The 15,377-nt window shown below is 35.0% G+C and overlaps 1 protein-coding gene across 2 annotated transcripts in view; it reads left to right on the forward strand.

The window, feature by feature from the left end:
* Positions 1-15,377, forward strand: part of LOC119081894 (homeobox protein ceh-37) — a 59,651-nt gene that overhangs the window by 10,196 nt on the left and 34,078 nt on the right. For both annotated transcript variants that reach the window (XM_037191121.1, XM_037191122.1), the window contains exon 2: positions 6,989-7,112. In XM_037191121.1, coding sequence (XP_037047016.1) covers positions 7,016-7,112 — 97 coding nt within the window. In that variant the 5' untranslated portion in view covers positions 6,989-7,015. The remainder of the gene's footprint in view (positions 1-6,988; positions 7,113-15,377) is intronic.

Here is a 15,377-nt window from a genome sequence, read left to right on the forward strand (position 1 = left end):
TTATATCAAATCCTATCAAAAGCAACATCTGCTCACCATTTTGTCTCATTTATTCCAATTACATCATCGTATCGAATAATCCAACTAAGAATGTAATGGAATAGCATCTCTCTAACGTCTCTGAACAATTTTTATGTCGGAATACCGGTGACTGTATAAAGAAGTGGCATTTTAACATCCCTTCACCAACATCACATTCACTTAAACATCAAATATAATATCAGTTTGGGTATACGATTAATGAAAATAAATTGTTTTTCCACAATTTATGTACGCCACATTAATAATAATAACAATAAAATAGAGTCTCAGGTGTTTGCGAAACAAAACCAAATATTTAACTGCCGCGCAATGATCATAATGTAGAGTAATTAAACAATTTGCATGCTGGTGGTATGTACTATAGCAAAAGCTTTTTTTACTGTTTTGAAGTGGTAGGTATATAGTGAAATAAAACTCACATTATAATTTATTAAGCTAAGTTGATTTAATGAATTGACGAGTTTAGTTACACACACTTACACACATTTATATGCCGCATAAATGTACCCGGGTATATGAACTTTTCTATGAACAATTTAACTTTTCGTTATAGATATAGGATATGCGATCATTATTATATGTGGTTTGTTGGTGGTACCGTGTGTATGTTCGGGTTATATAACTCTCTACTACACAAATATATTTTATGAGAAAGCTTTTCCTAAATGAACAAAATTAATCGCCTGAAATGCATTTAGCAAATGAGTACATAAAACTTCAACGCCTTTACTAATTTACGCTGAAACAAGCTGAATATGAGAGGGTGGATGATGATAATTGTGAATGGTGATTTCCAGTTGTGAAAATTTATTTCGTATGAATGTTTTATGTGTAAAAGGCAAATACTTCTGGTTGTTAAATGGAATTGTCGACAAAATGAATAAGTTTTCGTTTAACTAGGTAAGCGAACAGTTTTGTTTTTCGTAAACGAATGGTCGAATGATTCGAAAGGAAGAGTATGTACAAATATCATTCTAGTACTTTCTTCGGTGAATTCTAGTGTAATGTCACTTAGTCTCCCTATCAGAAGGTGAAATTAATTAGCTGTGTCTTTGGAACGATCTTTCTCGCATGTAGCAAGTGTATGGACCGAGGGGTGACGCACTTCCATTTAATCCATTTAATCCATTAAATCCATTTAATCCAAAAAATTTTGTTTAGTTTTACCGAAATAATTAGGCTACCCACCTGAAAAATTTGTAAAGTAATTGCGAAAAATAGATTTGCACGATCGCCAGCTCGTTTAAGTACTCGTGAGGTATAGGAAAAAAATTTTTGTTAAAAATGGTATTAAATTTATTTAATCCATTTAATCCACAACTCCTAAAAGTGGATTTTTTCGCTTTTTAACATTGTAGTATGAGTTGTAGTACGTGGTTCGATCAAAATCAGCAGTTTTTAAGACTTTTACAGTATTTGGTAAAATGAACTTTTTTCCTATTTAATCCATTTAATCCATTTTTTATTCCATTTAATCCATTAAATCCATTAAATCCATTTAATCTAGAAGTGAGTCACCCCTCGGTATGGACTGTGTTTCTAGCCATTGTGCAGCATCAACCGTTTTTTTTAATAAAGTGAATTAAGCAACAGTTGCAGGCATTTGTCATTTTTGTCAGATGAAAAAAATAGTCACGTTTTAAACACTACAGTAGAACGATTAGAAAATTGAAAACGCTGAACATTTTTATTCTAGTCCTTACTTTGAAGCATGCTGTAGAACAATTTTTTAAATTTTTTAATTATAACTATTACTTAGCCAACACATCTTCCGAAAAGTCTGAATTTAAATTCAACCGACACGTGCACGTCCATGTCTCAAATCTTTTAGAAACATGTAGTCTTCTGTTATCGATAAAATGAAGTGATTTGTTTTGTTCTAGCCACTTATAAATGTGTAGCAAAACGAATGCTAAAACTTATGAAGTAATAGATTTCGTATCAAACGTTTTGTGATAATTTAAACATAAGATATAGCAGATTTAATGATTCTGGTGATATGAAAGGTTAATAGTTGTCAAAGATGTAATTGTTGGTACATCAGTCAGCTAAATTATTCTCTTGACTGACAGTTAGGGCCTTATGACAGAAAATCACCTGAAACTACATTGGAAACGACGTAAATACAGAAACCGTTCGTAACACTTGTTACGGCGATAGCTGGAATAATTCTTAACCGATTCTAAAAATTTTAGTTTTAATCGGCGAAGATTGAAATTCTTGAGATTGAGTTCGAAGATGGATAATATTGGAGTAGTGAGATTGGAGGAATTGTAAACACAACGTTTTTTCTTGCTAACACGATAACTCGACTAATTCTTAGAGGCTTCCAAAATCGCAGATGTGAAAATATTTTGTTATAATTTCATTCTGCCCTAGTTCAGAATAGTGAGTGAGAATCTTATTAGGAGTAAAATATCGGTCACTGGACCTAAAACTTATAGCTATAAGCTATAAATAGCTATAACTTAAAGAAAAGTAAATTAAATTTGAGTAAGGTAAAGCACACATCTGCTATTTGCTAAACGGTTACCAGTGAAAATGACAGTAATGCACAATAAATGATGTAGCAAATAGACCATTCTTGTATCGCTTTTCATCTGATTAGAATTTTGTGATATCATTTAAAAATAGTAAGAAAACTAAGACCCAATCTCAGTCAAGGGACCTGACCCACCCAAAAAGTGGGGTCCAGTTTTCAATTCTCGGAAAATTTAGCTTATCAACAGAGAATCCTTCTAAATTCCCCAACTACAAAAGAAAATCCAAGCAGAGAGCTGTTTCGCAAAGTGGACCAATTAACGGTTCCTACCATTTTTAATCTAATAAAAATAGCGTAATGTGCAAAACGCCCACGTTAATAACTCTCAAACACAATTTTCATAAATTCTAATGACCAATCAACCAATTACGATACACACATACACTTTAATTTGTACATATCTGGCGCTGATGCTGCATAATAATAATTGTGATTCTGTCGAGCTGGATAAAAAGTGAACATTTTCTGCTGTTATGGTTAAATAAAAATGAGTAAAAATTTTACAAGGCTCTCATACAGTTCTTTTTATTAAGTTAAACTTAATTAACAATTCAAATAAATTAAGTTGATGACATCATTTGTTTACAGCTCTTGACGGCATCAAATTCAATTTAGGCTAATTTATATGGAATTGTATGAACATTTAATAAAATGAATGTTTAAATTGAGCGTTGTAAGTGGAAAAATTAATAATTTTTTTTCTGGTTTTCTGTTCAAGTTCCTAGAGACATGCGACACATCTCATTTTGATGGTTTTTATTGTTTTAATTAACTAGATGCACTGTATTATTGAACTTTTACATATACTTTCGTTTGTAGCTGTAACATCAAAGAGAATTCAATTAATACAACTGAAAAAATTGGACTATAAGATACACACAGGCCTATTTAGTACACTGAACGAATTTCGAAATGTAATTTAGCTTAGTATGTTTGATGATTTTGTGATTAAATTATGTGTCCCGAAAATGAATAAAAATTTATTTCTCTTTATCACCCTTTATGGGTGCTATCGACAGCGGCGAAACAAGTAAATGATAAGCAATAGGTAATGCATGATCCTATATAACAAAATGTGATCGAAAGAATTAGCAGACTCGACTGTAATATTGATGATATGCTTGTCGTCTGTAAACGGTTAAAGTGCCATGAGTTCGCATTTTTCAGAAAGCTCGGGAGAAAATTAGGGGTTCTTAAGTTGAAAGGTCAATGTTCATTTTTTCAACAATAGACCAAAAAATCTCCATATATGCGGGAGTTGGGTGCATATAGCCTTCAAGTTCTCCTGGTGAGAAAAATAGATAATTCTTTTTGTTTTTAAAACCCACCCTTAAAAAATGTGAATGCGTTTGACCGACCATACGAAAATCGTTTAGAAATTCAGAGCTAAATGTCGGTTCTTCGCAACAGAAAATCAACAACAAACAACAATTTTATAAAAGACGTAAAGCTGCCGGAGAGCTGCGGGAAAATGATTTTTAAGAGAAAAATGTTACTTTGTTCATTTCGTCAATCGTTGGCTGCCACCAATGTGCAAATATTTTGGAGAAGTCAGTCGAAATGCAACTCTCATCAATGATGAGTCATCATCATCATATCGCTTTTACAACTGTTTCTCAGGTTTTCACACAACTGACAACTTCTTGTGCAAGTATTGTAAAAACATAGCTTTTTCTGAAATTTTTCCACTTTTTCTAACTTACCAAATGTCGATCATTTTAGCGATTTCTACAGAGCTGAACCGTAACCAAAATTAAACAAGTATCCAATGTTTTAGAATTTGACAAAACCTTTCAAATGAGCTATTTCAAGTCAACATTTTTTTGACGTTTTCAAATTTATAGCTAGGCGAAGCGAAAGAGATTGTTTTGTTCGAAAGATTTCCGACTATTCTAAGTTTGTCAATAGTGCATTGGGCATAAATTTCAGAATTTTTCTCGTAATTTAGTCCCTCAGCATGAAAATTTGTATACGCATCTGTTGTGGATGGTTTATTTTAGGCACTTTCGCTTGTTACCCTCACTTCGGTTAGGCTACAATCCATTTCCCGTACGATCCTTACAAACGTTCTCTGCATCCTCATTGTGGGTACAACTTGTTTTGTGATAAGATCGTACTGTAATGGCTGTGATAGTCTTGTGCAAAGTCTAGGGTACATTAAATAGCAATAAAAGAAATGAAAAGTAGAGTTTTCGTATGAATTTTATTGATACGATCGCGGCCGAGGTCAACAAACACACGAAAACTTGATTTTTATTTTCATCCCGAGTTATGTAATAAATTTTATCTATCTAGAACGATAATCTCGAGCTTATCTCTCTAGGGAGTTTTACTTATCTCGATATATCTGTTCTCGACAGATAAAATATGGTATGCACCTATTGCCAGACTGTTTTTTTGGCGTGTAGGCATTATTGCCCACGCCTTCGGCTCTGGCAATAATGTCCTACACGTCAAAATAACAATCTTGGCAACAGGTGCATAATATATATTACGTGCTGAAGGCGTCGAAAGTAGTGATTGATACATGAAAAGTGCGGTTTTCGTTGCATATAGCATGTAATAGTACATTAACAGTCATTGTTTGGAGATTTTTATTTTGCCGAGAGGGAGGTTTGTAACCAGAGCCGAGGGTGATGGCTATAATCCCTCGTGGCAAAATAACAATATCCAAACAATTAAGTAAGAAATTTAATTGCGAAGCCCTGCGAAAATGAAAATTATCGCAAGTGTCAGCGGTGTGCCTTTTGCGAGTCGAAAATCTTTCTTAGAATTGAATTTGATGAACTTTTGATGATCCTCATTTTCTTGTGTTTATTGACTTCGGCTTCGACTCGGATCAACGAAATTCATACGAAAACTTTACTTTTAAATTTTTTATGACTTGTCACGTAAATAACTATTCATTCTCTTCCTGTATAGATCGTGGCAGTACTTACGTGAGGCTATTTTGTAGCCGCACAGTGCACATCAAACAAATATAAATTTACATTTTTTTTTGGAAATTAAATTGATTGATGCCAAATATGACGGTGTCTACCTTTTCAATTTTTATCAAATAAAAATTAAAATGAAAACAAAATTCTGCTTTATTGAAATGATATCAATTCATGTATGACACGATGCGTGTTCGTTTCGTATAAATTTACAGCATAAACCATACTATCGAGAGAGAGCGAAAAAGTTATGTCATTTCGTTATGTTCTTCCAGTTAAATTAATTTATTCATGCTGGTTGTTTTTAGTGATGAATTAATTTTAACCATATTCAATTCAATCAAAAAGTTAAATTGAATTTTATTTGTAGCAATTAAAAATTATATTTCATATATCTCGCACATGCACACCAGAGACCCGAGCAGTGTAATGCGCATCTTAAATGGTAAACTATCCGTTCATATTTTATGCATTCGAGGAGAACCGTTGAATTGCCAACGCATTTCGAACAAAAGTCGAGAACCGTTTTTCTTTGTTAAGGAAGATAATTTAATTGAAATTGATTTGTTGAGGACAATGCAATCAAGCATATTAAGCGAGTTTTTCTTCTTGTTTTGTGTTTATCTTTTTCTTATAAAGTGTATGATACGCTCAGTTTGTAGTGTTTGTGTGGTTTTAATTGTGATTGATGATGTTGATTTGATAGACAGTTTTTTTGGCATAATTAATATGTTTTATGTGTCGACAATACCCGTTTAACCCATTAAAAGTGGTGTGAATCTCATTAGTAGAGGGGTTTTGTAAACCTTTTGTTTTGTATCAGCGAAATGGTTTCTGTTGTTTCTGACAATGGAACTCCTCAAAAGCTTTAAAGAATTATTTTTGCCAACATCAGGCCATAGTGACAATTGCAAGGAAACAACTAACAGCAAGTGGCTAGTCATACGCGGTTACATGTCCAATTTTAGCGAATCATAATCAAAGTGAAAGTAAACTTTCATTCCGCTTCTTCACTAGCCATGCAATCAAATGCGGGACATACTTTCTTGTAACCTAGGAATATATCGTCGTCTTACATATTCTGAGAAACAGCAACACTATCAATCATCAATTCTTTGCGTACCATCTCAGGTTCGAAAAGAGTTCGGATCGATCTGTTTTAAGTTAAGATTAACCTCAAAACCTGTTCTTGACCTGAATTTTCAATTAAGGTCTGACCTGAACCTAGAACGTTTCGGCCCGAATCTGACCTGAAACTGAACTTTCAATTTTGGGTTTGACCCGAATCTGATATGAGCCTGAAAATTTTCAGTTCAGATTCAATTCGAATGTCAAATCTTAACTGAGGTTTGGGTTCTAAGAAGATCCTACCCGAACCGTTCCGAGCATTAGCTCCTTTAACTTTAGAATTATTTATTTCGTGTGGAAAAAGATGCTTTATCATTAACTCCAATAATTTTTGTTTCAGTTGGGACCTGCGGCAGCGGGACGAGGAATGTTTTGTTATCACTGTCCACCGGCATTACATCCAGCTGGACCGCATCCACCACGGTTACCATCATTGGATTATCCATTCGCACCAACTCATCCGTGTAAGTAATAGGACTGCAGTAAAGTCCAATTTCTATTTAAAAAAAACTGGTCTGCAGCAGACAAGTTGCTTTGGTCTTATTATCTGTGACAAATAAAATGCTCACTTCAATGCTTCAGAGATGTGTAGGGAAAAATCGTGCCAGCCAATGTTGATCATTTACTTCCTTCAGACTCCTATACGGTTTAAGCACCACACAGTACAATACATTCTGTCCGAAATGTTATTACTCTCGTGGTGCATTTCCACAAATCGGTCTACATGGTGAACCTTTTCCATATATGCATAATCACATTATCTAGCACATCCACCATGTATCAATTAACATAATAAATTAAGACTATCGTTGGTTAGCATCACAGAGACGTGCACACATATATTATAGCAAGCTACACACACATGATATAATAGCACTTCCAGCATATCAAATCATAAGCAAAAATTAATTTAAAACGAAATTACCTTCTGCCGCTCACTGCAAACCAAGCTGAAAACTCTTTATACATTATTGCGGGGGTTAATCAATCCCATAGAGCCATGGTATATGTAATTTAACTTGCGCCAAATTTCATCAATCCGTTAACGTAATCTAGTTTGGATTCATTTAAATTATTCCAATTTCAACACAGGCTGTTGGTATAACTCTACGAAATATAAAAACATTAAGGTCAGTGGATATAGGTGATTTGGTTGGTTTGTTGGAGTAGTATAATGTACGAGAGACTCTCTTTTTTTTGTGCGGCTGCTGTAATGAATAGTGATGAAATGCAGTAACAGAATCAGATGAACTGATGGGATAGCGATGTTCTTTCAGTTCTTTTTCGACTTTACAGACAGCGAAAACGATGTTGATGGCCCTAACATGTTTCTTGGCACGAGCCCGTCTAAAATAGTATTTTTAAATAACATCCACGGATTGATATCTGACATTTACCGAATTTAACTCAAGACTTGATGATAAGTCAAGGTACTATGTCGATTTTGCATTTTCGGCGCTAGATGCACAGGTAATATAGAAAATCTATCAGTGAAGAAATAGGGACGTTTGCTCAATTTGATTTTCTATTTATTATTAGTACCCTAAAATTGACCTTCAGAACCATTTAACCTTTTAGAAACAGCTAAAGTGTTGCTGCATAACAAAAAGAATCTTTTACTTCTGTTGTTTCTGGTGTTTGATACAAAATCTAGTACTTCATTTATTTTAGCATACGTTTTCCTATATGAGAGAACACCAGTGAGCTTCATCACGAAATATCGAGAAAAGTCCAAAGTTTATTTTAGTATAACATTAAATTAGAACGAGCCGTCAGAACAGTTGGAGCGTTTGCTGCGACTGAGCCCCGTACGAACCCGTACATCTATTGCGCACGTGACCCTAGTGGGTCCGTCGTCCTACTCTTACCGTACGTCTACTGCGCCCGTAAATGTCGGTAAAGTAAAATTCTTATGAAATTTGTACGTCTTAAAAATTGCGCATAGCGCAATTACGAAGCCCCGTACGATGTTCCTTTCAAACGTAACACAAATTTAAAATCGACCTAAAATTTCCTCAGTCCTATATTAACCTATATTTACCTATAAATAAACAATTTACTGATAAATATGCTAGTATATAGCTCAAAATAACTATCTATACCGTTATATAGCTCAATATAGCTATCTATATTTATATATAGATATCCATATTTGGGATCCTTGAAACTCCCCACACACGTAACCACTCACTTCCCACTGATCAGTGACTTTGTAAGTATCATTTTCACCGATTTATATTCATTTTACAAAAATTCGGTCAAAGTTTACTCGAGATATTAATAAAAAAAACTCCACTTTCACTGTACGGCCGAGTAGCCGGATATGAGCTCACTCCAAGGGACCTAGCTCATGCTCCGGTCAACCTAATTTCATTACCTTTTTTTCCCTGATTGGTACGGTCAATACCTATCTAATAAAGCAAAATCCATTAAAATTTGGCCAACCTACAATCAAAAACGGCTTGCCGCCCTGCGCCTAGTTCACACAAAGTGGTCTAACTCACGAGTCGGTCATCCAATTTCCATAAACTTTTTTTTCGTCGATCGGTATTGTAAATACCTTTCATTTGACGTATCACTTACAAGTGTAGCCTTTAAATGGCCAGAGAAATCTTTGGAAAACTTTAAAGCACTCATGGGGCCCCAGCTCGGGAGGGGTCGACCCAAAATCGCCCAACTTCGAACTTAGCCTCACAATTTCAACTACCTTTCAGGGAAAAAAAATTTGAAATAGGATTTGATTTACTCAAGATATCGACGTGACAGACGGACAGACGGACATACAAAATTTTTATTGCTGATTCGTCATCTATGAACATAGGCAAACAATTTGCCCTTGGCGCCTGCTTCGAATTCCATCAATTACACACGGCACCGTAATCCTATAAGCCCCTTCGTACTTCGTACGGGGCTAAAAAAAATCAATTTTGTGAACTTTGCAGGAATTCAAAGTTGAAATTTTGTTCCCAACGAAAAATTCCTCAACTTTGAAGTTAAATCTCGGAATGAGGATAATTATGATATAGATCAAATTAATCGTTATTAAACCCATGATTCAATGAGGAATCATAGCAAAAAGTTTTCGAAAATTGGTTAGGAAATGTCCTGGAAATTTGCACATCATTGACCGTTCAGCCCAAGTCCCCAACTTTGGATGAACTTTGAAAGGATATCAATGGCACTAGGTGAATGTTTTACTTTCTGAAGTATATTGTTCTAAAAAAGGCTGATGTCAGATCTCTAACGATACCTCACATGCTACTGTCACAAAATTAGAGCGACTTTTAATGGAGAATGTTGACCAAGCTCCATCTACTCGTAAGGCAAAATACTATTTGTTCTCTAACCGAAAGTTTTAATGCTTTTGATATCTATATGACATACATGGAAAAAGTTTCCACGCTCCAAATGTTTGATAAAATGATCAGGGGACTTACTGATTGTGCATCACGATGTCGAAATTGGATAAAAAATCGAAAATTAATTGTCGCACCACCTTATTGCTTCGACTTCTTTTTGTCCCTCTTACACAGCATAACTAGGTACAATCTAGAACAACGAAAAATTATTGCCCACAAGGGCTACTACTACTTAAAAATACTACTTTTTCTGCCATCACTTTGGAACTTTGGAACTCAACTGCACTTAATCAAGTATCAATTTTTGGAAGAATAACTGAAATACCCTAACTGCAACTAAAGTGAATGTAGTAGAAGCGCTGACATTGCAATGTAAAACCGGAAAAAACTGTTGGTCTTATAATTCCAACATAGCACATTAAACTACGAACATTTTTGTGTTAAAATGATGACATTGATAGTGTAACAAATTGCCGTAATAAGTATAAACGACACCAAATCGATTTTGCATACACACACCAATCTCCCGACGCTCCCCGTATAAAGTAAATAAACCAAAACTCGTCATCTTCAATTTATATCCTCGACAGTTGAATGCTGAAAACAGAAGGAGGAAAAAAAACCTTTCTAAATGTCATAATTCAATTCAGCTCTACTAACCGTCATTATAGGATTTCGTAGTCCTCTCGCAAATAATTCAATTTTCAAATTTGATGGTAATACGTACACATTTCACTTAGAAGTAAATCCCTCCGTCTGTATGATGTAGGATTTAGCGTCGAATTGTATAACTGAATCAGGGATGTTGTACATGGTGGTGGTGTGTAGTGTGCATGGCATCATATGCTGTATCATTAAGTGTACACATTCACAGTTCGTAACATCAAATTGTTTTTGCGTACACAATTTTGTCCCTCGTCACATTTGTGTTTTACAAGCATCAGCCAGCATTTTGTATGGATTTGTGAATGGTGCTCATGGCAACACTTTTGCTGGTGCAACACGGAATGGTATATCTCCCATTACAGGAAAAGAACACATTCCATCACCGAAAATTGATTCGACATTATCAGCGACGAAATCTGTTTATTCTGCCTGTTGTGTATTAAGATACATTTCAAATCTGATTCACTTTTGAGTCTAAATATCGAGCGATAACGAACCGTTTCGGTTCGCCTGTTTGTAAATTATACGCGACAGAAATCAGAAAAATTATATTCTGCGATCATGATCGAAATTCACTTAGCCTAATTTGTAGAAAATGATTGAGTAAATCCGACCGAAAGAAATACGATATTTTGTTGTAAAATTCAACGGGGAATTCAAATTGAATAAAAACAAAATTTCGGGAGTAAGCGAACGTTTGTTAATGTAACTACACGTTGTTCGGAGGTTAAGGCGAATTGGGACACTATGCGGATGGTTTATTAACAAGTATTTCCGACTCCATAATCAGCCGTCTTAGTTGGGAGCATTACAGACATGAAATTAGGATGAAGCAATGAATTTTGAGTTTTAGAAACAATAAAAAATGTGTGGAGTTTACTGCTTATATTAGTTCATCTGCTTATTTTCCAACCATTTATATTTCGCCTCAATAAATAATATGAATAGTTAATTGCAGAAGACGTGTTGTTGTAGCGAATTATAATTTAAATGAAAATTAAATAAATTTGCTTCTTAAACCTACTCAGTTAAGTTTTGGAATTATTGATCGAAAAGAAAAACCGATACGCCGACAGCTGTAGAAAAACGAAAAAACATTTTTCTTATAATTCGCTAATGCAACACATCTGCTTTCTGCATTTAATTATTTATATAAAGTGTTCAGGTTACGAATTTACATACATTTTGTGGCGCAGTTTTTATTCACAAAATTCCAATAAACTTTACAAATTCAGTGGAAGGTGCTGGAAAACAGGAAAAGTAAGAAACGAGCCATCAGAACAGTCGGAGCGTTTGCTGCGACTGAGCCCCGTACAAACCCGTATATCTATTGCGTACGTGACCCTAGTGCGTCTGTCACCCTACTTTGACCGTAAGCCTATTGCGCCGGTTAATGTAGTTAAAGTAAAATTATTATGTAATGTGTACATCTTACAAATTGCGCATAGCGAAATTACGAAGCCCCGAACTACGTTCCTTTCAAATAAAACAAAAATTTCAAATAGCCCTAAAATTTTAATTTATTGAGTATAAATACACATAGGGCCTAGTATCGGCCTCAGTCCGAGGATCCAAATTTATTTTTTTTTCAACTACATTCTATTCGGCCTTTGATTACCTTCCAAATGAAACAAAAATTACGAAAAACGGATGAAATTTGCTCGAGTTATATGTAAAATACACATAGGGCCCTAGTAGCGGCCTTAGTCCGAGGACCCAATTTTTTTTTTTTTCAACAACATTCTATTCGGCCTTTGATTACCTTCCAAATGAAACAAAAATTACGAAAAACGGATGAAATTTTCTCGAGTTATATGTAAAATCCACATAGGGCCCTAGTAGCGGCCTTATTCCAAGAACCCAATTTTTTTTTTTTTCAACAACATTCTGTTCGGCCTTTGATTACCTTCCAAATGACACAAAAATTACGAAAAACGAATGAAATTTACTCGAGTTCAATGTAAAATACACATAGGGCCCTAGTAGCGGCCTTAGTCCGAGGACTCAAATTTAATTTTTTTTTCAACAACATTCTGTTCGGCCTTTGATTACCTTCCAAATGACACAAAAATTACGAAAAATATGTAAAATACACATAGGGCCCTAGTAGCTTTTCACTTCTAAGGCCCTAACTCACGGTCCACTCACCCGATTTAAAAAAAACTTTTTTTTCCTGGATTGGTATTGACAATACCTATCATTTGCCGTGTCATTTACATTTCCATCGTTTATTTTGCCATAAATATCACCAAAAGACCTTAAATCACTTAGGTGGCCCTAACTCACGAAGGGCCGACCCGAATATGCCCTTCTTCGAACTTAGCCTCAGTATTTCGACTATCTTTCAGGGAAAAAATTTTTGAAATCGAATTTGATTTACTCAAGATATCGACGTGACGGACAGACGGACAGACAACATTTTTATTGCGGATTCGTCATCTATGAACATAGGCAAACACTTTGCCCTGACCGTCTGCTTCGAATTCCATCAATTACACACGGCATCGTAATCCTATAAGCCCCTTTGTACTTCGTACGGGGCTAAAAATGCATTTCAAAAACGTTGAAAAACCAGAGTGGCGACCATAATAACTGTTACATCAACACCTATTTATCATAATTATTTCATCTAGAGACATACAGACATACATCTAGAGACTTCCTTAACATCCTGATTCATCCTATTTGCCGCCGGAAAAACAGCGGAAAATAAAGACAAAGTGAGACCGTTTTAATACGCATACTGGACTGGAGAAAATTTGCAGGTTTTACGTTGTTTACCTGTGTTTTGTGTGCCAATCTCAGAGCCGTATTAACACGATGGGCTATAGGGGCTCAGCCCCTAGCGCTGAATAAAACTGGTGAAAATTAACGCTGGAAATTTCAACGATATGTCTTTGCTTAGTACTGAAAAACAAATAGCCCAGTGGCGCCCGGAGTCTTAGTCTCTGGCCAATCTAACGGTGTACAAAAAATCCTGGCCAAAATTTGGCTCTTTATGCAGCGAAAGAGCGAGAGAAGTTTCTAGTCAAACTCAATGAACAAAGTTTTGTTTTGTTTCGCTTGTTTTCCACAGACTTTCACGAGTTTCTGCTCAAAATCAATGATCAATACGTCAAATGAAAGGAATAGGCGGGACGACTGATATAATTGAAATAATGTCGAAAATCGAGCTCAATTATCAGTAGCAACTGACAATAAGAAAACACGCAAAACAGCGAGTTTTGCTTGTTTTCAAGAGTTTTTCACGAATTTTTGCTCGAAATTGATGACCGATACATCAAAAAATGAAAGGTGTTGAGGAGACGAGTCAGAAAACATATGAAACACAGGATTCAGTGGCTTGGGAGCTGTTGCCACATCATCGCGTAGTTTTTGCTTTTCTTCAGTTTATTACGTATATCTCCAGGAGGTACATTAAATGTTGAAATATGATGGACGATACCACCACCACTCTGGTGTTTCAAGGGCTTTCCCGTTTTCCCGCATCTCAGAATCAGCAAATTTAAGGAATTTAGTTGACGACAGATCCCTGTTCATAAATTCTATTTTAATCGTTTCCAACTCTTGACTTTCAATTGAAGTGCATAGCATTACATACAAATAAATCGATGTAGAAACAGCAAATTTATTTATTATTGTAACTGCTCTCGTAACCAAAGCTTATTCAATAAAATTGTGTTGTCGCACACACAGATCGTTTAATCTAATTTCTTCCAAGAAACCCATTTACAACTCTAAATGGACGCACTTAAATTGATCTCTAAACAAATGATCGATGTGGTGTACATGGTGCTGGTATTTGAGAGCCATAAATTAACGTTCAAACAAAATAAAAAATCAATTTTCGTTGCATTTATCATTTACATAATAATATGAATTCAATTGGTTTAATGTTCATTTTGGGTATAACATTGGAAACAATATGTGTATACCAGTACAGCATCACACACATTTCGTCATTGTATAATTTATAATTTGCATCTAATTACCCACATTCTACTCGTCATTTGACTTGGTTATGTAAATGTTGGTGTCTTGATTTCAAAATTAACATATATTCGATACAGCGCACACACAATCATGAAACAAATTAATGTTCAATTCTCATCGAAATGACTGCAAATTCGGAGAATTGGACGGAAAACAATGTGAACCGAAGAGAATGCAATCGATGCAAATAAATTTATCGGAAAATCATTTTATTGAATCGGCATTCATTGCAAAATTAAGTGTATACTCATTACACGCTCTGTATATCATGTGAATGTAAATTACAGGGTCTGCTAAGAGCCATGCCTTTTGTGATGTCTAAGAAAAACAAACGCAAAAGCGTGGTTTATCATTTTGTAAAACGAGACCAGTTTCACCATGAAAATATTACATTTACGTTGAGAGTCTCTCTTAGTTCACTTGAACTACATGTTTTCATTTGAAGTAAAATCTTGTACTTCATTTGTTTTAACATTAATTTTTTTATATCAGAGCAACGCACTTCTCTACAACGGACAATAAACCAACAATTCCTATTTTTACTTCTATATGTTCAATGAAGAACATAACCTGAAGTGAGTTGTGATCGCAACACTGATCATTTTAACCCAATTAACGCATGGTAACAAAACCGCGATCAGCCAGTCAATAATAACGGACAAAATTTAATCAATTGAACTGAAATTAACCAACTAGAAAAGACAAAACTCA

This window comes from Bradysia coprophila, unplaced genomic scaffold (assembly GCF_014529535.1).
Source record: "Bradysia coprophila strain Holo2 unplaced genomic scaffold, BU_Bcop_v1 contig_373, whole genome shotgun sequence".
NCBI classification, from domain to species: Eukaryota; Metazoa; Arthropoda; class Insecta; order Diptera; family Sciaridae; genus Bradysia; species Bradysia coprophila.